Source organism: Rhinatrema bivittatum, chromosome 1, assembly GCF_901001135.1.
Source record: "Rhinatrema bivittatum chromosome 1, aRhiBiv1.1, whole genome shotgun sequence".
NCBI classification, from domain to species: Eukaryota; Metazoa; Chordata; class Amphibia; order Gymnophiona; family Rhinatrematidae; genus Rhinatrema; species Rhinatrema bivittatum.
Window position 1 is genome coordinate 80,976,116 of NC_042615.1, and position 26,514 is coordinate 81,002,629.

Consider the following 26,514-nt stretch of genomic DNA (forward strand, 5'->3'; position numbering starts at 1 on the left):
AAATACAAAATTGAATCTTTATGGGTAGAAATCCCTTGTGTGTTGGAGACGACTATAGTGATGTGGTATACTACTGTCCACCTGGTCAGGATGGTGAGATGGACAGTGAAATGCTAAGAGAAATTAGGGAAGCTAACCAAATTGGTAGTGCGGTAATAATGGGAGACTTCAATTACCCCAATATTGTTGACTGGGTAAATGTATCATCGGGACACGCTAGAGAGATAACGTTCCTGGATGGAATAAATGATAGCTTTATGGAGCAATTGGTTCAGGAACCGATGAGAGAGGGAGCAGTTTTAGATCTAATTCTCAGTGGAGCACAGGACTTGGTGAGAGAGGTAATGGTGGTGGGGCCGCTTGGCAATAGTGATCATAATATGATCAAATTTGATTTAATGACTGGAAGAGGAACAGTGTGCAAATCCAAGGCTCTCGTGCTAAACTTTCAAAAGGGAAACTTTTTTAAAATGAGAAAAATTGTTAGAAAAAAACTGAAAGGAGCAGCTACAAAGGTAAAAAATGTCCAAGAGGCGTGGTCATTGTTAAAAAATACCATTCTAGAAGCACAGTCTAGATGTATTCCACACATTAAGAAAGGTGGAAAGAAGGCAAAACGATTACCGGCATGGTTAAAAGGGGAGGTGAAAGAAGCTATTTTAGCCAAAAGATCTTCATTCAAAAATTGGAAGAAGGATCCAACAGAAGAAAATAGGATAAAGCATAAACGTTGGCAAGTTAAATGTAAGACATTGATAAGACAGGCTAAGAGAGAATTTGAAAAGAAGTTGGCTGTAGAGGCAAAAACTCACAGTAAAAACTTTCTTAAATATATCCGAAGCAGAAAGCCTGTGAGGGAGTCAGTTGGACCGTTAGATGATCGAGGGGTTAAAGGGGCACTTAGAGAAGATAAGGTAATTGCGGAAAGATTAAATGATTTCTTTGCTTCAGTGTTTACTGAAGAGGATGTTGGGGAGGTACCCGTAATGGAGAAGGCTTTTATGGGTAATGATTCAGATGGACTGAATCAAATCATGGTGAACCTTGAAGTAGGCCTGATTGACAAACTGAAGAGTAGTAAATCACCTGGACCGGATGGTATACACCCCAGAGTTCTGAAGGAACTAAAAAATGAAATTTCAGACCTATTAGTAAAATTTGTAAACTATCATTAAAATCATCCATTGTACTTGAAGACTGGAGGATAGCAAATGTAACCCCAACATGTAAAAAGGGCTCCAGGGGCGATCCGGGAAACTACAGACTGGTTAGCCTGACTTCAGTGCCAGGGAAATAGTGGAAATTGTTCTAAACATCAAAATCACAGAACATATAGAGAGACATGGTTTAATGGAACAAAGTCAGCATGGCTTTACCCAGGGCAAGTCTTGCCTCACAAATCTGCTTAACTTTTTTGAAGGAGTTAATAAACATGTGGATAAAGGTGAACCGGTGATGTAGTATACTTGGATTTTCAGAAGGCGTTTGACAAAGTTCCTCATGAGAGGCTTCTAGGAAAAGTAAAAAGTCATGGGATAGGTGGCGATGTCCTTTCGTGGATTGCAAACTGGCTAAAAGACAGGAAACAGAGAGTAGGATTAAATGGACAATTTTCTCAGTGGAAGGGAGTGGACAGTGAAGTGCCTCAGGGATCTGTATTGGGACCCTTATTTTTCAATATATTTATAAATGATCTGGAAAGAAATACGACGAGTGAAATAATCAAATTTGCAGATGACACAAAATTGTTCATAGTAGTTAAATCACAAGCAGATTGTGATAAATTGCAGGAAGACCTTTTGAGGCTGGAAAATTGGGCATCCAAATGGCAGATGAAATTTAATGTGGATAAGTGCAAGGTGATGCATATAGGGAAAAATAACCCATGCTATAATTACACAATGTTGGGTTCCATATTAGGTGCTACAACCCAAGAAAGAGATCTAGGCGTCATAGTGGATAACACATTGAAATCGTCGGGTCAGTGTGCTGCAGCAGTCAAAAAAGCAAACAGAATGTTGGGAATTATTAGAAAGGGAATGGTGAATAAAACGGAAAATGTCATAATGCCTCTGTATAGCTCCATGGTGAGACCGCACCTTGAATACTGTGTACAATTCTGGTCGCCGCATCTCAAAAAAGATATAATTGCGATGGAGAAGGTACAGAGAAGGGCTACCAAAATGATAAAAGGAATGGAACAGCTCCCCTATGAGGAAAGACTAAAGAGGTTAGGGCTGTTCAACTTATAGAAGATACGGCTGAGTGGGGGATATGATAGAGGTGTTTAAAATCATGAGAAGTCTAGAACGGGTAGATGTGCATCAGTTATTTACTCTTTCTGATAATAGAAAGACTAGGGGGCACTCCATGAAGTTAGCATGGGGCACATTTAAAACTAATCGGAGAAAGTTATTTTTCACTCAACACACAATTAAACTCTGGAATTTGTTGCCAGAGGATGTGGTTAGTGCAGTTAGTATAGCTGTGTTTAAAAAAGGATTGGATAAGTTCTTGGAGGAGAAATCCATTACCTGCTATTAAGTTCACTTAGAGAATAGCCACTGCTATTGCTAGCAACAGTAACATGAAATAGACTTAGTTTTTGGGTACTTGCTAGGTTCTTATGGCCTGGATTGGCCACTGTTGGAAACAGAATGTTGGGCTTGATGGACCCTTGGTCTGACCCAGTATGGCATTTTCTTATGTTCTTATGTTCTTATACTATAATACATAGAGAAAGGTTCTGGACTGGGAAAGAACGGAGAGGCAAAGGGGACACCTGCTCTGGGTGTCACATTCAAGAGGGCATCATGGTTCTCACCTACTTGCAGTGGTGGCAGCAGCAAAACACAAAAAGTCAATGCAGGGCTTATGAGCCAGTGCATGCTCACAGGTGCTGCAGCAGCCTCTGCTCTTTACATGTGTTTCCTTGGTAACAGGAAGCCTGTGCAGAATGTGGGGACAGAATTGCCTCTGGGCCAGTGAGCATGTGCTGAATCACAGGCCTTGCACTGTCTTTCTCAACTATTGCTGCTGCTGAGTGAGCCAGATGATATGGTGGGGTTGGGGAAGAGAGAGAGAGATGGGATGTTGGGGTGGGGAAAATAGGGTGATATAGGCAGGGGGAGAGGGGAGAGAGGAGATGTGAAGGGTAGTGGGGGTGGGATCCCTTTGTGCTGTGGTGTAGGCAAGCCTACGAGGCCTATGTTCTATAGCAGGACATTCTGGAGCTTTACCTATACCAGCCGCATCCCCCACAGGTAGAGCTCTTGGGTTCTGGTGGCCACCAGGACTTAGGTGGTCCCTAGGGTGTGAAGCGAGTTAAGAGTCTGAGGACACACCGGGTTGAAGGCAGGCAGCAGACTAAGGGAGTCAGATACAGGCCAAGGGTAGGGGTAGATGGCTAACAATAATGGTGAGGTCCAGGCAAGAGACCAGGTTCAGGTGGCAGACAAACTTGGTCGGGTCCAAGCAAGAAGTCAAGATATGGAGAGTCAGGCCAAATGTGGATGCTGTCACACAGAAGACTGGAGAAGATGGATGGAACAAGGCAAGGCTGGACAAGGAGGGCAGGACAAGGAAGGCTGGAGAAGACAAGACAAGAGCAAGGGGGGGGGGGCTTTCCTGTCTTTTGCATTGAGTGTTCCATGTATAATTTTTTACCCGCCGGTGGGAGATTGCATGTGTGCACTCGGTGCAAAGAGCTCCAGGCTCTCAAGGAACGAGTCCGATCTCTGGAGGCTAGAGTAGCAGACTTGGAGGAGCTGAGGCAGACAGAGAGGTCCATTGATGAGACCATCAGGGACATAGTAGCCAAGTCCCAAATCCAGTCTGGCAGCCCCAGTGCTGCCTTGGATCAGAAAGGTCTCCCAGTAGGAGAACATAACCCTGGTGTAGCAGGAAGTGATCCTTTAGCAAGGACCTGCTCTCCAGGTGATGTATTGTCCTCTCGCACTTAGGACAAGTCTCCCAGGGCTACTGCCCAAGAGGGAAGGGTTAGGCCGGCCATCATAGTTGGTGATTCAATTGTTAGAAATGTAGATAGCAGGGTGGCTGGTGGACGAGAGGACCGCCTGGTAACTTGCCTGCCTGGTGCGAAGGTGGCAGACCTCACGTGTCACCTAGATAGGATTATAAACCATGCTGGGGAGGAGCCGGCTGTCGTGGTACATGTGGGTACCAATGACTTAAGAAAATGTGGGAGGGAGGTTATGGAAGCCAAATTTAGGCTCTTAGGTAGAAAGCTTAAATCCAGAACCTCCAGGGTAGCATTCTCTGAAATTTTCCCTGTTCAACGCGCAGGTCCCCAGAGGCAGGCAGAGCTCCGGAGTCTCAATGCGTGGATGAAACGATGGTGCAAGGAAGAGGGATTCAGTTTTGTAAGGAACTGAGGAACCTTTTAGGGAAGGGGAGTCTCTTCCGAAGGGATGGGCTCCACCTTAACCAGGGTGGAACCAGTCTGCTGGTGCTAACCTTTAAAAAAAAGATAGAGCAGCTTTTAAACTAGAACAAAGGGGAAAGCTGACAGTCACTCAGCAGCGCATGGTTCAGAAGGAGGTATCTTCAAAGGATACTAATGATGCATTAGAATTAGGGCATCGCGACAGTGAGATTCCAATAATAAGAAAAGTAGTTCAAGTGCCTGTAACTAAAAACTCACGTGAGCTAAAAAATTCTAACTTGTCTCTATCAATTAAAAGGTTGAATGAAAATACAAACAAAAAACAAACTTTGAAATGTTTGTATGCTAATGCCAGAAGTTTAAGAAGATAGATAGAAGAATTAGAATATATAGCAGTGAATGATGACATAGACTTAATTGGCATCTCAGAAACATGGTGGAAGGAGGATAACCAATGGGACAGTGCTGTACTAGGGTACAAATTATATCGCAATGACAGAGAGGAGCACCCGGGAGGCAGTGTGGTGCTTTTTGTCTGGGATGGCATAGAGTCCAACAGGATAAACATCCTGCATGAGACTAAATGCAAAATTGAATCTTTATGGGTAGAAATCCCTTGTGTGTCGGGGAAGACTATAGTGATAGGAGTATACAACCGTCCACCTGGTCAAGATGATGAGACGGACAGTGAAATGGTAAGAGAAATTAGGGAAGCTAACCAAATAATGGGAGATTTCAACTACCCCAATATTCACTGGGTAAATGTATCATTGGGATATGCTAGAGAGATAAAGTTCCTGGATGGAATAAATGACAGCTTTATGGAGCAATTGGTTCAGGAACCGAGAAGAGAGGGAGCAATTTTAGATCTGATTCTCAGTGGAGCACAGGATTTGGTGAGAGAGGTAACAGTGGTGGGGCCGCTTGGCAATAGTGATCATATGATCAAATTTTAATTAATGACTGGAAGGCGGACAGAAAGTAAATCCATGGCTCTCGTGCTAAACTTTCAAAAGGGAAACTGATAAAATGAGAAACATAGTTAGAAAAAAACTGAAAGGAGCAGCTACAAAGGTAAAAAGTGTACAAGAGGCGTGGTCAGTGTTAAAAAATACCATCCTAGAAGCACAGTCAACACATTAAGAAAGGTGGAAAGAAGGCAAAACAATCACCGGCATGGTTAAAAGGGGAGGTGAAAGAAGCTATTTTAGGCAAACGATCTTCATTTAAAAAACTGGAAGAAGGATCCAACAGAAGAAAATAGGATAATGCATAAGCGTTGACAAGTTAAATGTAAGACATTGATAAGACAGGCTAAGAGAGAATTTGAAAATAAGTTGGCCGTAGAGGCAAAAACTCACAGTAAAAACTTTTTAAAATATATCCGAATTAGAAAGCCTGTGAGGGAGTAAATTGGACCGTTAGATGAATCGAGGGGTTAAAGGGGCAATTAGAGAAGATAAGGCTATCGCGGAAAGATTAAATGAATTTTTTGCTTCAGTGTTTACTGAAGAGGATGTTGGGGAGATACCCGTATCGGAGAAGGTTTTCATGGGTAATGATTCAGATGGACTGAACCAAATCACGGTGAACCTAGAAGATGTGGTAGGCCTGATTGACAAACTGAAGAGTAGTAAATCACCTGGACTGGATGGTATACATCCCAGTGTTCTGAAGGAACTCAAAAATTAAATTTCAGACCTATTAGTAAAAATTTGTAAACTATCATTAAAATCATCCATTGTACCTGAAGACTGGATGGTGGCTTATGTAACCCCAGTATTTAAAAAGGGCTCCAGGGGCGATTTGGGAAACTATAGACCACTTAGCCTGACTTCAGTTCCAGGAAAAATAGTGGAAAGTGTTCTAAATATCAAAATCACAGAACATATAGAAAGACATAGTTTAATGAAACAAAGTCAGCATGGCTTTTCCCAAGACAAGTCACTTTTCTGAAGAAGTTAATAAACATGTAGATAAAGGTGAACCGGTAGATGTGGTATATTTGGATTTTCAGAAAGCGTTTGACAAAGTTCCTCATGAACTAGGAAAAGTAAAAAGTCATGGGATAGGAGGCGATGTCCTTTTGTGGATTACAAACTGGCTAAAAGACAGGAAACAGAGAGTAGGATTAAATGAACAATTTTTCAGTGGGCAGTGGAGTGCCTCAGGGATCTGTATTGGGACCTGTACTTTTCAATATATTTATAAATGATCTGGAAAGAAATACAACAAGTGAGGTAATCAAATTTGCAGATGATTGTTGCGTCCATTGCTGCTCGATGCCCGCCCTCTTTACCTCTGTGGCGACTCCCTCCGGGTCTGATGGACGGTTAGTAGCCGAGGCATCTTCTTGCCATCTCCCTCCGGCGTCCCCGGACCGGCTCGACGCTATGGATCCGCCATGTTCCTGATGACATAGGGTGCGCACTCCAATTGATGTACCAGCAAGGGCGCGAACCTCGGAGGCGTCCCCCTGAGATGACGTCATCCACTTCCAATATAAAAGGTCTCAGTATTCACTAAACTAATCGAGTGAGCATAGGGGGATTGCTTCGGCTTTACTCCCAAGCTACTCTGCCTCCTCGGACTTACCAGGGGTACCTGCTCCTTGGGGGCCTTGCTCTCTTTTCTTTATTTCAGATTGCCGATAGGAACCGGTACTCACTCCTCGAGGGCTCATGTTCCTGAACACTCTGAAGATTCTCTACTGCCTGGAAGCTATCGCAGATACAGACATTTGTGAGTTACCATCGCTCTCTCAGAGCTTTCCCTGGAAACAGGTACTCGCTCCTCGAGGGCCTAACCCTTTCCAGCTTCTGAGCTTCCTAAAAACTTTATGTGAGTTTTGTCATCCAGTTCTGGCTATGAACACAGCATACCCTGTCTACTCACTATCTACAGCTCAGCAACCCTGGGATCGCTGTTCCAGAACCTGAGGGACTTCAGCCCTGCCGGGCATATCAGCTCACTACTGCCACCTCTGGTGGTTCTACTAACCTGTCTAATAAAAGAATTATCTGTGTCTCAAGCCTAGCCGGTGATCCCTCTCAGGATATCCTCCTGGGGGCGCAGTCATCTGCCATCGGCCCAAGGATCCACCTATCTACATTCCTCTACAGCTGAGTGTCCTCTCCAAGCACTCCGCTGGTAACAGATTGCTACTCCTTCTCCATCAGGAGTCTTCAGCAACAGATTCATAACAGATTGCTACTCTGCAGTCTAAACCCTAACAGATTGTTTACTACTCCCTCTACAGGAGCGGAGCATATCAGATTTCTACTCCTCCTTCCACAGGAGCAGATTCATTTCAGATTGCTAACTCCTCCATTCTTGAGGAGTAGATCATACAGTTTGCAAACTCCTCTCTCCACAGGAGCCAAGACCTAACAGATTGCTAACTCCTCCCTTTCTCAGGAGTCGAAGCATAACAGATTGCTAACTCCTCCCTTTCTCAGGAGTCGAAGCATAACAATGATACAAAATTGTTAAATCACAAGCAGATTGTGATGAATTGCAGGAAGACCTTCTGAGACTGGAAAATTGGGCATCCAAATGGCAGATGAAATTTAATGTGGATAAGTGCAAGGTGATGCAAATAGGGAAAAATAATCCTTGCTATAGTTACACAATGTTAGGTTCCATATTAGGAGCTACCTCCCAGGAAAAAGATCTATGTATCATAGTGGATAATACTTTAAAATCATCGGCTCATTGTGCTGCAGCAATCAAAAAAGCAAACAGAATGTTAGGAATTATTAGAAAGGGAATGGTGAATAAAGCGGAAAATGTCATAATGTCTCTGTATCGCTCCATGGTGAGCACTCCTCGAATACTAGGTACAATTCTGCTAGTCACATCTCAAAAAAGATATAGTTGCGATGGAGAAGGTACAGAGAAGGGCAACCAAAATGATAAAGGGAATGGAATAGCCCCCCTATGAGGAAAGACTTGGAGAAGCGATGGCTATTAAGTAAGTTGGCTTAGAAAATAGCCACTGCTATTACTAGCAACAGTAGCATGGAATCGACTTAGTTTTTGGGTACTTGCCAGGTTCTTATGGCCTGGATTGGAAACAGGATGCTGGGCTTGATGGACCCTTGATCTGACCCAGTATGGCATGTTCTTTTGTTCATTATAATTCTTATCACTTCCTTAGAGATCCCCTGTATTTATCGCATGAGGTGATTCAGTGCGAGGGGTGGGGGGGGGGGGATGAGTTGGGTTTGGGGGAATATGAACCTGAGGGTTGTGAAGCAAGACTCAGAAAAGTGGGAGGGATAGATAGTGTGAAAGATCTGGTGTGGATTGAGAGGGGTTGAGAGGCAATTGAAAGGGACAGGCAGCTGTGGGAGGTAAGGGATAGGTCTATGAAGGAGTGACAGACTGGAAATGGGGGGAGCTGGGGAGGAGGTGAAAAAGGGCATGGGAAGCTGGGTAGGAAATAAGAAAGTGGTTGAGTGAAAGGGAAGATGCTGTGGCTGGTGAGGGGATGAGAGGCAGAGGAAGGTTGAGGGATGGGGACGGGGTGAGTACATAAGATAAAAATGGGAGACTAGGGAATGGATAGAAGGGGGAATAGAAGTCTGATTATAGACTAGGAGTGTGAGAAGGAAAACGTACAGTAAATGGCAGGGTGATAAAAAACTGTGATATTGCTGTAGATACATTGATGGTTTTTCTTTTGAAGAATGAATATAGGAAGCAACTTGTTTTTTGGAGATTCCAAATCAATGTGGCACAGGTGCCACTAGATGGTGCACTAGTCCTTTATATCTAAGGGCAATGCTTTTAATGGACCCTCTGTAATCTTGAACGTTTAAAAGTTTATTGCTAGACTTTATAATAGGAATGTTCTGGTTCAAAGAGTTCATTCTGAGGTTACCAGGAGGGGAATGGCTAGTAGGAGTATGGGATTGTGCGAGTGGCTTGTATGATGGTAGCCATTGGCTGTGTGACTTTCAGCGGTATAAAAGGGAGTGTTTGCCCATTGCAAAGGGCTAAATCCCTGGAGCGTTCATGCCATGACATGTTGTAGGAGAAGTCCATTACCTGCAATTAATTAAGTTGACTTAGAAAATAGCCACTGCTATTACTAGCAACTGTAACATGAAATAGACTTAATTTTTTAGGTACTTGCCAGGTTCTTATGGCCTGGATTGGCCACTGTTGGAAATAGGATGCTGGGCTTGATGGACCCTTGGTCTGACCCAGTATGGCATGTTCTTATGTTCTTAAACATCTAGTGCTTCATCCTGAAGTGCTATGAATATCTGAGAGACTGTACAGAGGTGTAAGGAGAGACCAGTTGTGAATACAAGTGTGTCATGTGGGAGAGGAGTGCCTGGGTGTTTCCAAGAGTGCTGAGATGAACAGGAGTGATGGGTTTGTATGCTTGGAAGAAAGAGAGAAGTTTAGGATTTAGAAGTTGTATAGAGGAACTGTGATGGGTGGGTGTAGGGGAGAGAGAGTTTATTATTTCAGTATGGGGCTCGGGACCAACATTGTGCCCGATGGACCAGGGTTGTACTGTCCCTGGAGCTACTTCTGAAGTATAATGCCTGGATGTAGAACTCCTTCCAAGGTGAGAGTGTAGTTGGTATGACTTGTCTGTGAGGACTATATCAGTGAACACCCCCCCTGCACCTTTGGGTTCATCAGAAAGACTACAGGAAGAGACTGAGAGAAAAGAGACATTTGGGAGAGTAATCTGGGACCACAGAGGCTCTGGGGAAACCTATTTATTAAATATTTAAAAAAAACATTGTGTTTGTTTTGGTAAATTCAAAGTTGACTTGGGGATTTCAGTGGTTTGGAGGTGTCTCTGCTTGTATATACTTAGCGTGTATTTCATTTATAATTAGTTAAACATATCTAGGGTTAACCTTCTGTTCAATTGGGGAAACGAGACAAACCTTCCGCCAACATTGGAAAATAATCATGAATGGCAAGCCAATTTAAAATGTTCTCGTCAGGGCTATCTACACACAAGAAATTTCAGCTTGAACTTTGTAATGTAAGGCCCTGATGTAGTTTTATTTGTTTTAATATACTGCCTTTCCAATAAATAATCAAAGCAATTTACACCTAAAAGCCATTTGGTATTAAACGGAGAATATGATAGCAGGTAAAGACTACAAGGTCCATCCAATTTGCCCAATCTGTTTCTTATTGCACAATGCCATAGACCGAATTCATCTCTTCCATTTCTTTAATTGACCTTAGTCCCTTTGTCTGCAGATTATATATATTGCTCTTTCAGACAACAGTGACAATTTTATTAGAAAAAGTTACAATATTGTAAGAAGAATTGCAAAATGCTTTATAAGTACGACACTTCAGACACCTGCAAGTCTGTGTGGTAAGGTCTAATTACTATTTTTGCTCACTGAACTGAACATAAAAGCTTTTGGTGGGGAGCGGGAGCCATGTTATTAGCCAGCCGCCACAGAACGATAAACAGAAACTAAACTACTAGTGGAAGATACGTGCACTGGTTTGCAGTAGGGATAGCTTGATGGTCTCTGGGCTCTGTTCTGATGTAGATGCAATGAACACCGCTTAGAAATGGGTTAAGAATGTGGAATGTGTCTGTGAAGAGACTTGGGAGTAATGATCTCTGATGACCTGAAGGTTGTTATAAAGCAAGGAAAAAGCAAAGCTCATGCTGTAGTATATGACGAGTGTGTCACTAGCCAGGGAAACATTAGGTATTAGTGCCCTTATTCAAGTCACTACTGGGTTCTTCTCGAGTACGTGTTCACTTGTGAAGGCCATTGAAGAAATGAAAGTGGCTCAGAAGGGGGCTACCAAAATTATACAGGTCATGCAAACATAAGACCCTAAGAGACTTAAGGAACTTAAAAGTGTACTCTAGAACAGTGGTTCGCAACCTTTTTTCTGTTAGGACACACCTGATAGTAATGCTCACATAAGTGACACACCAAACACATGCCATCATGGGGCTAAATTTAAACATATACTCTGCATCCACAGGAATCCCATGACCCCCAATAATAGGTGCATTACAGAACTAGGCTATTTCCCCGAACAAATCACCATTCAAAAAAGATATTCTGATACTGGTATCATTTCAGTATCAGAAAAAACCTCTCTCTACTACCAGGCACATTGTAAAAAACAAAACCTGAAAAAAAAATGCTCAACACATGTATAGCAAACCTGCCATACCATAACTGCACTAACTCTGAGGTCTCAATCAGCAATAGCCCTACCAGTGAAAAGACAGCAGTGCACCACCAATGCATGTCCTATTGAGAAAACACAACAAATAAGACTGATACAAATGCCTACATGCTAATAAAATACCTCACCTTGGTCATACACATAGAACAGGCCTTTATCAAATACAGAATAAAAGATTGTAAATTACAAATATGGAGACAAAAACTGGAATAGAAACCCCCAAAAGCCACTCTGCATGCAGTTCAAAACTGAGAAATAAAAACAGAAATAGAATTTCTCCAACACTAAGCAAAGTACCAAAGACAGAAGAATTGCAATTTCCCAAAACTGACATATTATGGCTTTTGCATCCTGTCACTCCCCCTCCATGCTCCCATCATCTCTCATTTCTCCCAATTTCAATCATCCCCTCACATATCGCTGTCCAGCATTCCTGGCCCCCAAATCCTCTTCCCTGTGCTCCCTTTCTCCCCTGCTCAACTCTCGCTACCCCTTCCTCCCCCTCCCTGTCCAGCTTCCCTGATTCCCTGTTTCCCACCCCCTTCCTGCTCAACAGCCCCCACATTCCCTCTCTCTTCCACCTCCCTGCCCAGCATCTCCAACCTTCTTTGCTCCGCCCCCCAAAGGGTGAAGAGGGCATCAGCAGCATCCAGGCCCAGCTGGTGAAAATAAGGTTAGTGTTCCATCCAATCCAGAAGAGCAGGCATTGGCAATGTCTCGCTTTGATCTGTGCGAATGAGGAAGCAGCCTCCCACTGAGCCAGAAAGAGGAGAAGGAAGCAAGGGTAGCCTCCCATCAGGCCTGATAGGGAGAAATCAACGAACTCCCATCTGGGCTGATGAGGAGAGATCAGCCTCCTACTGGCCCTGCGACACAACTCCCAGGACCTTGTGACACACTAGTGTGTCCCGACACACCTGTTGAGAACCACTACTCTAGAAGAAAGAAGGGAAGGGTATGTTATGGGGAGAGGGAGATAGGTTAGAAGCATTTAGATATCTAACATGCTTCAATATAGTGCACTTGCCACATGAAAAGAAACTCCAAAATAAGAGATTGTAATGGAAAGTTGAAGGAGACATGTGAGGCAATCTTACTTTACTGCAAGGACAGTGGATGTCTGTTACAGTAATCAGTGACCTATTTCAAAACATGCTTGGGACAGATACAGAGAGTGTATTAAAGACGAGGGAGAAAGAAGACTGAAGGTTCAGTAAGGTCTCTGGTGACGTATGCTGGGGCCACTGGATAGATTGCATGAGTCGAGGTTCTTATCCACTTATATCGGCTAAACGTGAAACACTTCAGGTTGAAGTCTTCTTTTACAAGTGCAAGCTTAGTGTAAGCACTCTATTAAATACATACAGAATAGAACCACCCACATTGCTGAACTGCAAACAGGCTTCCACTTTTCACACTGTGTCGATGAAACAATAGATGAGATAACAGAGCAATTTTCCTGACACTAAGGAGTTTTTCGTGTGTGAGCTGAGCATTGATCACTGTCACTCTGCTATAATTCCTTATTTCACCAAATCAGGCCACTTAGGCTTTATGAAAAAGTAACATATGCAAGTGGTATGGACTAAGTCTATGTGAAATACTATTTTTGGTCCATATCAAATGATGAAATAGTGGATTAAAGATAAAAATGAGAACAAGTTCAAAGCCAAGATAAAGCCATTTTCTTATACACACAGAATGTCACTTCATATCTGTCTCCCACACAGAGAGTCAATATGTGTGGGGGAATGAACGGTGATTTCTACAGGCCTGGGGGCATGAAATAGTCCAGCCTTTCTTAATACATAATCTTTATTCACAGCTTCAATCACGTACACAACAGTAGACTGCCTTTACCTTCAGACAGTGTACTCTCTCTACTCGCAGTTTGTGTTGCTTCATCTCAGCTCAGTGTTTGGACAGTGTTACGTTACAGGCGATGCCTTCATCCTGGAGACCTGGGCCTGGTCCGGTTATCCCCACCTGGACCCAACTCTTATTCTCCTCTCTCTGGTTACGTCCTCTGAGCCTCACCTGCCCTGCAGGATCCCATCCATAGAGCATACTCTCCTTAAGGAATTTAAGGTGAACCAGGCATCTTGACTGGTCCTGCACAGGTAAATAGGGGAACACTAGGGGCACTGCCTCACATACCCCTCCCTTCAGCTTGGAACTGTCAGGCCAATCAACCCTACTTCCTCCTGGATCCCATCCAGGAGAGACCAGGACATCCCATTTCTCTTCCTCTGGTCTCCCACCAGCTACACTTGGGAACGGGGACCTAATGACATGCTTACCCCATTCTCTTAGGGTAACCCATGACAGTTTCATGACCACCACCCAGTATACTGTTCACTCAGTGCATATCCCCAGTCCTTTAATTGGGTCCTTTACTGGCTCTGGGTTTGTATTCCACCCCAATGGATCTTTAGGGACAGACTGGAGAACCACAAGTGCTGGCTCCTCTATAACCAGCTGCATCCACTTCCTGGATTCTGTTACCTTTAATGTAGAGCTGCTCCTTGGCTCCTCTATATTCTCAGTTGCTGGAATCTCCTCAGTGCCATCCTCTGGGCTCTCTGTGGACTCTTCCTCGAGGTCCTCCACAGCACCTCCCTCTGGGCTCCTTTGCAGTTTCCTTCTCTTAACTGTGCAGTGCCTCCTTCTGGGCTTCCCACCTCTGTACACTCTGGCCATTTGTTGGGGTCTCTGCAGCGCCACCGTCTGGGCTCTCCATGGCATCTCTTGCTTACCTTTCCATGCCTTTCCTAGCTGGGCTTCTCATGGGAATTGTCTCTGGACTCCTGGTAATGTTTGGGCGCTCTACTGGGTCTTCCTCGTGATCTCCAGTAGTGCCGACTTCCAACTTCTCAATACTGCCTCCTCCTGGGAAGTCTGTGTTGCCCTCTCCAGGGCTTTCTGTGACCCCTCTCGCAGGGTTCTTCATCGCTCCCTTCTCAGGCTTCTTATGAGAGCAGTCACTAGACTCCATATAGTGTATGGGCACCCTACAGGGTCTTCCTCAGGACCTCCTATAGTGGCACTTAGCTGCTGGGCCTCCATTGAGTTTTCTGCAGTTGCTTCTTCAGCTCCCATGTCACATACGTTATTCTTTAAACAGGAATCAGTAAGAGCTTAGCCTGCTTCCAGGTTCTTTTTTCTCTTCACTATGTCAAGCCATCACTTTATGAAGCTATCCTGTAACTTCCTGTGCCGTTCCAGAAGCCTCTGCAATAATACTTGACAACTTTCTTCAGTCATGCTTTCAGACTGCTGCATTATGGAACTGCAGTACCTTGGCTGCTCCACTCCAGGTTTTCTTTCTGGCTGCATGGCTTGCTTGCTGGAAAAGGGCCCCACCCTGTTTTCATTCACCGCACTCACAGCCCACTCTGGCAGCTTTTCCAGGGCCACAGCCTGTTCAGCACAGCCCTGCTGCACCACTGTTCCTTCCTATTTTCTTTTTTCAAGGCAAAAAATGTTTTTAAAAAACCTGACTAAATCACTTTTAATCCTTTTCTTCCTCCAGCTGGGCTTCCTCCTTTAGCTGGTACAAACCTACCAGTTCCTGGTTATCCCTGCAACCAGGCCCACTCAGTTTCCTCTTTATCTGAAACTTTTAAATTTTGTTTTTTTTTTTCTTCAGTGCAGCTTCTGAGTCACACCCTTTAACAAGCAACCATGCTCTGTGCAACCCTAAACTATATACTTTGCTTTAGAGTCACAGGTCCCCTGTGTTCTATACTACATTTAGAACCCCAGGTCCTCTTCACAATGTTTTGTACTGCAAACAGACACTTTCTTGGAGGCTGGATTTGTGCAAAGCTTTAGAAAAAATCCCATGTATAACACCATATGTGGGAACAAGCGGAGATTCTCACAGGCCTTAAGACATGAACTAGTCAGATGCCAGCCTTTCTTAAAACAACCTTTATTCACAACTTCAGTCATATACACAACAGTAGACTGCCTTTACCTTCAGACAGTTTACTCTCTCTACTCAGTTTGTACTGCTTTGTCTCAGCTCAGTGTTTGGACAGTGTTATGTTACAGGAGCTATCTTCCTCCTGGAGATTTGGGCCTGGTCTGGTCATCCCCACCTGGTTCCAAGCTCTTATTCCCCAGTCCCTGTTTATGCCCACTGAGCCCTACCTGCCCTGTGGGAATCCCTTATAGCATATTCTCCTTAAGGAATTTAAGGTGGACCAGGCACAGTTAAATAATGGAACACTAAGGACACTGCCTCACAATATGCTGGAAAAAATAAAATTAGCCAATGTGATTAAATGCATTGGTTCTTTTAGGTACATATCTCTTTTCATGCAAGATATAAATATGGTCTTATAAAGTTAGAATTGGGACCCAAGAGTACTAGCCTTCACATAAACATTATAAGAACAGGGCGTAGAGGAATGATTAGTGGAAATGTGCATGCATTGCAATATCCTACTAGAGAAAGTTCCTCACATTTGCCACTATCTAACACACAAGTTTGAAAATAATTAATATCTAATTGAGCTCTGAACATATACAAATGATTCTTTAGTTTAATGACATCTTGCTTGTAAGAGTGAGGTGTGGGGTGTATTTATTTATTTTTCTGTTTGTTTTTTTGAGGTATATTTATGGAATTAAAATGGAGGTTCGGAAATCAGTAAATCCCCAGACTCTGCCCAGTTTAGTCATTGATTAGTCAGTGCTGAATGTGCCTGGAAGAAAAGATTCCTAATCAGTATCATCTTTAATGTGACAAACAACCCAATTAGTTCTTCTGAAACTGAAGTTCTCCATTGACAGGCAGGCATAAATCAGTCCGAACCAGTGGATGACATCATGTGACTGTGTTGTCAAGGCTCCAGCTCTGAGGGCTCAAAAAAAGTCTCTGCGAATATACATGGGAGTTCCCATGTGCAGCCGCTGCCTTGTGAGCCCCTCGGACTTTCTTCATCCGAGCTACTGCATGGATGAGTTTTCCCATTCTATCTATATTTTTTATGATTTGTACTTTTTGCCTCAGATTTGCAAACTTATAAATCCTCTTTTTCACTGCTGCCTCAGCAGGCCCTCAACAGAACTTATAAGTTCTACAAAAAAAATAAATAAATAATAATTTAATGGAATATAAACAAAAAAATTCTAATGCCTCAAAAATGTTGTCATACTTTCCAGACATCAAAATGTAGAAGGGACCCACATTATTGTAGTATTTTATTTATTTTTATCTCATATTATTTAATTAGCAGCTCAGGCAAGTTACGTTCATGTATAGTAGGTATTTCCTTGACCCAAAGAACTTACCATCTAATGTTGTACCTGAAGCAAGAGAACATGAAGTGACTTGCCTGAGGAGCATCAGCGAGATTTGAATCTTGGCATTCCTGGCTCTATCTGCTGCTCTAATCACTAGACTGCTCAGCTCTTTGTTAGGTCACAAAATTTCTGCTTTGATGCCTGGACTCAGCAAAACTAGGAAGGAGGTAAAATTGTCCAGATATTCAGCAAGTGCCTAATAAAAGCATAGGGCACCCTATTTCCTATTCTCCTCCTGTGGCATCATAGTAAGTGGGGCTGAAGGATGTGCTGATTGGATTGGAAAGTCAGGAGTCAGAGGAGTGTAGCCAATACATACACTTGGCATTTAAAATATTTCATTGTTAAGTTGAACTCCTGTTGGGCATGTATAACATTAGCAATTCTACTGTTCATGTGGCAATTTGTCACCAGTTTATTTTTATTCCCCCCTATTCCCCCAGGTCTCTTGTCTGTGCTACTCTTTCATGTTTATAACAAATGAACAGTAAGCAGCTCCATAAAGATGTTCACAGTCTGAGTGAGAAGGCTCTTGCTGGCTAGTGAATTCCACCAGGAAATTACATTCACATCACTGGTTATGCTGCTCTGCTTCTCTTCTATCTTTGCTGGCATCTGATTTGGGTTCTTTTGTGTTACAGGTGAGCCAGAATTCAAATATGTCGGAAACATGCATGGGAATGAGGCGGTTGGCCGGGAGCTACTCATTTATTTGGCTCAGTACCTCTGCAACGAATACCAGAAGGGAAACGAAACCATTATCAACCTGATCCACACTACCCGTATCCATATCATGCCCTCCCTGAATCCAGATGGGTTTGAGAAGGCAGCATCTCAGGTTTGTGTAACGTCTGTAAAGGAAAAGGAATTTTATTCATTTGAAAACATTCAAAATTACAGCAATGAAATTATCACAAATTTGCCATCTTTTGTTAGTAATTCCGTCTTCTTAGAAGATAAGTTGCCATCATGTTAGCTGCTATGAAACAAACTATTTGTTTTGCTTCCTAACGCACTCGAGACAGTGTATACTAGGTATTTGTTGTGAAGTATTCATATCCAGGAAAAGTTTTAAATCTCAAAACAACAGATTGGTAAAATGACAGGCTGTATGCTCTACAATGGGATGATGTGACAGCATGTATGCTTCTGTATAATGGGAGGATGTAATGGCAAAATGAGTGCCAAGTGAATGGCTCAGCAAAATACCTTCGCTGAGCCAGGCACTTGGGATTCTAGGATTGCTGCTACACCACAGATAATGATCTTGTTGGATGAGTCTTTCTTTTTGCTGTTGTCTGAGTGTCATTTTAAATCCTCAGCCCTTTATGCATATTACATACCAAGTTCCATTACCATGTTTTCTTTCATTAGCAGAGCCGTGGTCTGATTAGATGGGTTATGATCGTGTTCAAAGGAAACTCTGAATTTCATTTTATATGCATTATCTACAGATTCTGCAATTTTATAGGCTAGCAGGTCTTGCAGACTCAAATAAATAGTCTAGGTTGAAATGCTCCCTGAAAGCTCAGAATGCTAAAATACAGTATTGTGTACCTTCTCCACAAGAAAAAATAAATTTGAATTTAAAGGTTAATGTCTTTGCTAGTCAAAGCTTGACCCCCACCAAGAGAAATTCCTTACTAGCAATGCTCCTAGCCATTGCAGAGCAGGGCTGGTTTAGGAATTTTTAGGCTCAAAATAACATCAGATTTGGGGGCCTCCAGTACACACAGTCCTACATCAATATTGAAGATGGATTCCTGCAAAGCACGATCTTAATGAAAGCTACTTAATCAAAAAGGAATAACCCATGGAACGTGCTAAAAATCAAAGTTATATCTAGAAGAAATATATTGGATACATAGTTTGGATAAGTATCATGATGATTCCTGCCATACTCAGCCCCCCCCCACACCCCACATATATATACTGTGTTTTTTTACTATTATATTTGATTGCGTTTTTATATTGTTGTAAGCCATTTTGAGTTGTCTAGAGAAGGGAAGAGTATCAAATCAAAATAGAAGTTGAAATACAATAAAGGTGTTCATATATACAGTATACGAGGAGATGCAGACAAATAAGTCAGTCCCAAGATTCAAAGTTAATCATATAAGAGATATTTTTAATTTTTCATAGCGGCAACTCCATTGCTTAAGAACGGCACAAATTTCAGAAAGGGTCCCCCGACACGGACCCGTGTTTCGCCAAACTCGGCTGCGTCGGGAGGGACAATAATTTCATGTGGAGTTCATAAACTATAAAATATAAGAAATAATAACATACTAATACACGGGACCGATACAGAATGGATGGAAACACATGTCACATAAATTCAATACATAGAACATACCTTCAAAACAGTGCATTCACGCAGTCAAATTGCAAGGAGGGCAGACAGCACAAGCAAACCCCAGCGTTTAAAGAGGCTAGAATTTTAGGCGCCAAAATTCGGCCAATCAGAAATCAACAGCACTGCATATCATTAGCCAATCAGAATGCAGTATCAAATGACAGTCGGGAACCAGGAAAATAGAAAGATTAAAGAACAAATTGCCATTCTATCTCGTTATTGAGTCTGTGGGGCATCAAGCTGTTGAGCCTATAGATCCATTTCTGTTCCCGGCGAATCAGAATCTCTGAGAAATTCCCACCCCGGAGTGGTGGAGGTACCATGTCAATAACATAAAACTTTAAGTCAAGTTCAGTATGGCCAGATGAAATTCAATGAATCACCAAAGGGGCTGTTTCCTATCCATTTTTAATATTTGAGCGATGCTCAATAATTCGGGTCCGAATGGGGCAGGAAGTTTTACCTACGTATAGTTTGAGGCAAGGACATACAATCACATAGATAATGCCTTTGGTCTGACATGTAGCAGAAAACTTTAGTTGAAATTTAATATGGGAAATAGGGTGTTCAAAAAATAGATAAAGGTGCAGTATGGGGACACACCGAGCAGTGCCCACAGGGTGAATGACCTGAAAAGCTTTCAGAGTCTGGCAAAACTTGGTCATTTAAAAATGAATGGACCAAAATATCTTTAAGATTCCATCCCCGGCAAAATGAGAACCTGAGAGGGTAATCAAAAGTTTTGTAAATGGATAATATTGACCAGTAACGTTTAATGATCGAGGTAATAGTGTATACATGAGTTGAAAAGGGTAAAATGCAATTTATACAGACATCGGATGACCTGATTTGTGGAATAATTAAATATTCACAGTTAGCATAGAGCGCATGTTTGAATGCTCTATGAAGAACACGTTGAGGGTACCCTCTCTCCCTAAACCTTAATACCTATCATACCAACATTTTACATTCTTCCTAAGATCCATAAATCACTACAGAATCCTCCTGGTCGCCCGATTGTCTATGGCATTGGTTCGGTTTTAGAACCATTATCACAATTTGTTGATATTTTTTTAAAACCATTAGTGTGCAAAAGCCGCTCCTTTGTCAGGGACACAAATCATTTTATCACTATTTTGAGTAATTTGTCTTTGCCTATTGACTCTAATTATTTTTTGGTGACTTTAGATATTGTTTCTCTTTATTCTAACATTCCCTAACAGGAGGCGTTGAATTTAATAGAGGATATTTTGGATAAACGCCCAGACCCGATCCGTGTGACAACTGCATTTCTTTTAACACTTACACGTTTAGCTCTTACCAAGAATTATTTTCAGTTTCAGTCAACAATCTTCCAACAAATTAAAGGTACAGCAATGGGGGCCACTATGGCACCGAGCCTGGCCTGTCTCTATGTTAGTAAATTCGAAGAAGATTTTATCTATTCATCTTCTTGGTCATCATTCATTTTCTCATGGTACAGGTATATTGACGATATTTTTTTAGTATGGACAGGGACAGACATCCAATTTTTAGAATTTTTTGATTGGTTAAATAATTGTAGTGAACATCTCCAATTTAATTTTTCTATTAATTCCAAGGTGATTCCTTTTTTGGATGTCTCTGTTTCTATCAAAGATGGTATCTTTTACACGTCGATTTTTTGGAAGAAAACTGACTGTAATACTTTATTAAGGTTTGACAGCCACCACCCTATTGCCTTAAGAACAAATATTCCAGCTGGTCAACTACTTAGGCTTAGATGCCTCTGCTCCTCGTGAGCAGACTTTATTCACCAAGCTAAGCAGATGGTATTAAGGGTTAGGGAGAGAGGGTACCCTCGACATGTTCTTCATAGAGCATTCAAACGTGTACTCTATGCTAACTGTGAATATTTATTTATTCCACAAATCAGGTCATCCGATGACTGTATAAATTGCATTTTACCCTTTTCAACTCATGTATACACTATTACCTCGATCATTAACGTTACTGGTCAATATTATCCATTTACAAAACTTTTGATTACCCTCTCAGGTTCTCATTTTGCCGGGGACGGAATCCTAAAGATATTTTGGTCCATTCATTTTTAAATGACCAAGTTTTGCCAGACTCTGAAAGTTTTTCAGGTCATTCACCCTGTGGGACTGCTCGGTGTGTCCTCATACTGCACCTTTATCTATGTTTGAATACCCTATTTCCCATATTAAATTTCAACGAATGTTTTCTGCTACATGTCAGACCAAAGGCATTATCTATGTGATTGTATGTCCTTGCCTCAAACTATACGTAGGTAAAACTTCCTGCCCCATTCGGACCCGAATTATTAAGCATCGCTCAAATATTAAAAATGGACAGGAAACAGCCCCTTTGGTGACTCATTGGATTGCATCTGGCCATACTGAACTTGACTTAAAGTTTTATGTTATTGACGTGGTACCTCCGCCACTCCAGGGTGGGAATTTCTCAGAGATTCTGATTCGCCGGGATCAGAAACGGATCTATAGACTCAACTGCTTGACACCCCACAGACTCAATAACGAGATAGAATGACAATTTTTTCTTTAGTCTTTCTATTTTCCCGGTTCCTGACTGTCATTTTGATACTGCATTCTGATGGGCTGATGATATGCCGTGTTGTTGATTTCTGATTGGCTGAATTTTGGCACCTAAAATTCTAGCCTCTTTAAACGTCAGGGTTTGCTTGTACTGTCTGCCCTCCTTGCGATTTGACTGCGTGAATGCATTGTTTTGAAGGTATGTTTTATGTATTGAATTTATGTGATATGTGTTTCCATCCATTCTGTTATTTCTTTTATTTTGTAGTTTATGAACTCCGCATGAAATTATTGTCCCTCCCGACGCAGCCGAGTTTGGCGAAACACGGGTCCGTGTCGGGGGACTCTTTCTGAAATTTGTACCGTTCTTAAGCAATGGAGTTGCCGCTATGAAAAATTAAAAATATCTCTTATATGATTAACTTTGAATCTTGGGTCTGATTTATTTGTCTGCATCTCCTTGGATGTTGACCATTGAATATTTGGAGTGCAGCTTCTTGTTCCTTTGTTGTGTTTTGCATATATACAGTACATACATTTAAATGTCTTTATCGTATTTCAACTTCTATTTTGATTTGATACTTCTCTAAATAACTCAAAGTGGCTTGTATATACTGTATATCTACATTATGAGTAAAAGCCCATCCATGGACAGGGATATACTGTCATGTGATGTATAGGAAGTGTGTAATTGAGATATGTTGTCCTGGAGAGTGCATGCTGAGCTCAGGCTTAGTGTGTAGCAGTAAACAGTAGACTGACTATTCAGAGAGGAGAGAGAGAGAGAGGGGTGGAGCTGGAAAGTACTGCCAGAAAGAAGGGCAGAGCTCAATTTCCATATATGGTAATAGAGAGTGGATTGGAAAGTACAGTTAGAGAGACAGAGGCAGGGCTAAAGAATATAGAAAAGAAAAGGACAGAAGAGGATAAAATTTAAAACTCTGTACTTGGTCTACAAATGCTTGAATAAATAGGTCTCTAAATACCTCTTTCAACTTCTCTCTCCTTTCACGTCCTCAAGGGAATGCTGGTCTTCTGACATGGCTCTTCTTTCCTCCTTCCACTGACTGCTGCTAGATTGTCCTGCTCGAGACTCTGTGCTTTCACCTGTTACACACCAAACATTTGGAACAAAATGCTACTAACCCTATGCCTGGAGCCATGCTATTTTAAGTTCAGGAAAAATCTAAGGCATGGCTTTTCATGTAGGCCCTCCCCTAAAATACACATCTTCAACCTCTACAAAGAACTGTGTTGCTCTCAACTGGGTCTTGAAACTCTACACAAATGGGATTTCCTATACTGGATCCCAATGTTTCATCAACTGCAAATTCTGATTTGACTATAAACTGTTCTATTACCTTTGTTCATTTACATTTATTGTAATTCACTTTGAGACCAACTTTGGGAAAAAGCGGAATATCAAATACTCATAAATAAATAAATAATTCCCATAATGAGAGAGATTGGGGTGGAGCTGGAGAGTACAGGGAGGAAGAAGGGCAGAGCTGAATTTGCATACCAGCTATGGAGGTGCAGGGCAACTTTCCTCTTTATTATAGTTAGATATATTAATCTATGTCTATAAAATCCTGGAAGGGCTGTTGACCTATTCTGCAGAGATAAGGGAATAAGCAGCCCTTCTCCAATCCTCTGGAATCCCTTTTGTCTCCAAGGAGCGATTGAACAGAACTGTCATTGGTGCTGCCAAAATTTCTCTGAGCCCCTGTAATGTACAAGAATATATCCCATGTGCCCTCTTGCCTTGGTCACTTTCAGTTTTGCTAGTTTCATGCAAGCCCTGTGTAATCCTACCCCTTTCATTATACTTCCAAGGCTTATCTGATACACTCATTACAGGGTCAGGGATTCTGTAATGGAGTCAAGATAAACCTGTAGGGACCTCCAGGGGAAAATAAAACAAAATAAAGCAGTCCACTTTCCAAAAGTTGTGTTCCAAATAGAAAATAACTTTTACTGAAGGAAATCAAAAGTTCCATTAGTACAAAACTAGACATAGTGCAGAATACAAGAAGCCAACAGCAGGGAAACAATTTATTAAATTCCAAAATCTCCCAAAGGCAGATATGGTTCAGCAATGCTAGGATCCCTGCATCTTTCTCCCATTTCTTCCTCCACCTTGTCAGTCCTGTTGAGAATTGCAGAATCCCCTACTTTTCTCAGTCTTAATTACTCACTGTTAGCAGGCTTGTGAGAAAAATCCTCTTTTACTACCTTTACCAATCTTACAGAAAAATACCATTTCCTATGGATCCAAGGAAAAAGACATCAGAGCAGAGCCCAGCCCCCTTTGCTCTCCCTGATTCCCTTTTGGATGTCTCACCAAGAACATAAGAACATAAGAACATAAGAAAATGCCATACTGGGTCAGACCAAGGGTCCATCAAGCCCAGCATCCTGTTTCCAACAGTGGCCAATCCAGGCCATAAGAACCTGGCAAGTACCCAAAAACTAAGTCTATTCCATGTAACCATTGCTAATGGCAGTGGCTATTCTCTAAGTGAACTTAATAGCAGGTAATGGACTTCTCCTCCAAGAACTTATCCAATCCTTTTTTAAACACAGCTATACTAACTGCACGAACCACATTCTCTGGCAACAAATTCCAGAGTTTAATTGTGCGTTGAGTAAAAAAGAACTTTCTCCGATTAGTTTTAAATGTGCCCCATGCTAACTTCATGGAGTGTCCCCTAGTCCTTCTACTATCCGAAAGAGTAAATAACCGATTCACATCTACCCGTTCTAGACCTCTCATGATTTTAAACACCTCTATCATATCCCCCCTCAGTCGTCTCTTCTCCAAGCTGAAAAGTCCTAACCTCTTTAGTCTTTCCTCATAGGGGAGTTGTTCCATTCCCCTTATCATTTTGGTAGCCCTTCTCTGTACCTTCTCCATCGCAATTATATCTTTTTTGAGATGCGGCGACCAGAATTGTACACAGTATTCAAGGTGTGGTCTCACCATGGAGCGATACAGAGGCATTATGACATTTTCCGTTTTATTCATCATTCCTTTTCTAATAATTCCCAACATTCTGTTTGCTTTTTTGACTGCCGCAGCACACTGAACCGACGATTTCAATGTGTTATCCACTATGACACCTAGATCTCTTTCTTGGGTTGTAGCACCTAATATGGAACCCAACATCGTGTAATTATAGCATGGGTTATTTTTCCCTATATGCATCACCTTGCACTTATCCACATTAAATTTCATCTGCCATTTGGATGCCCAATTTTCCAGTCTCACAAGGTCTTCCTGCAATTTATCACAATCTGCTTGTGATTTAACTACTCTGCACAATTTTGTGTCATCTGCAAATTTGATTATCTCACTCGTCGTATTTCTTTCCAGATCATTTATAAATATATTGAACAGTAAGGGTCCCAATACAGATCCCTGAGGCACTCCACTGTCCACTCCCTTCCACTGAGAAAATTGCCCATTTAATCCTACTCTCTGTTTCCTGTCTTTTAGCCAGTTTGCAATCCACGAAAGGACATCGCCACCTATCCCATGACTTTTTACTTTTCCTAGAAGCCTCTCATGAGGAACTTTGTCAAACGCCTTCTGAAAATCCAAGTATACTATATCTACCGGTTCACCTTTATCCACATGTTTATTAACTCCTTCAAAAAGTGAAGCAGATTTGTGAGGCAAGACTTGCCCTGGGTAAAGCCATGCTGACTTTGTTCCATTAAACCATGTCTTTCTATATGTTCTGTGATTTTGATGTTTAGAACACTTTCCACTATTTTTCCTGGCACTGAAGTCAGGCTAACCGGTCTGTAGTTTCCCGGATCGCCCCTGGAGCCCTTTTTAAATATTGGGGTTACATTTGCTATCCTCCAGTCTTCAGGTACAATGGATGATTTTAATGATAAGTTACAAATTTTTACTAATAGGTCTGAAATTTCATTTTTTAGTTCCTTCAGAACTCTGGGGTGTATACCATCCGGTCCAGGTGATTTACTACTCTTCAGTTTGTCAATCAGGCCTACCACATCTTCTAGGTTCACCGTGATTTGATTCAGTCCATCTGAATCATTACCCATGAAAACCTTCTCCATTACGGGTACCTCCCCAACATCCTCTTCAGTAAACACCGAAGCAAAGAAATCATTTAATCTTTCCGTGATGGCCTTATCTTCTCTAAGTGCCCCTTTAACCCCTCGATCATCTAATGGTCCAACTGACTCCCTCACAGGCTTTCTGCTTCGGATATATTTAAAAAAGTTTTTACTGTGAGTTTTTGCCTCTACAGCCAACTTCTTTTCAAATTCTCTCTTAGCCTGTCTTATCAATGTCTTACATTTAACTTGCCAATGTTTATGCTTTATCCTATTTTCTTCTGTTGGATCCTTCTTCCAATTTTTGAATGAAGATCTTTTGGCTAAAATAGCTTCTTTCACCTCCCCTTTTAACCATGCCGGTAATCGTTTTGCCTTCTTTCCACCTTTCTTAATGTGTGGAATACATCTGGACTGTGCTTCTAGAATGGTATTTTTTAACAATGACCACGCCTCTTGGACATTTTTTACTTTTGTAGCTGCTCCTTTCAGTTTTTTTCTAACAATTTTTTCTAACAATTTTTTCTAACAATTTTTCTAACAATTTTTTCTAACAATTTTTCTCATTTTATCAAAGTTTCCCT

General features: G+C 41.8%; 1 protein-coding gene across 1 annotated transcript in view; it reads left to right on the forward strand.

Moving 5' to 3' along the window:
- Window positions 1-26,514, forward strand: part of CPE (carboxypeptidase E) — a 177,689-nt gene that overhangs the window by 65,878 nt on the left and 85,297 nt on the right. Inside the window, exon 2 of the mRNA XM_029571522.1 lies at window positions 17,566-17,762. Within this exon, the coding sequence (XP_029427382.1) occupies window positions 17,566-17,762 (197 nt within the window). The remainder of the gene's footprint in view (window positions 1-17,565; window positions 17,763-26,514) is intronic.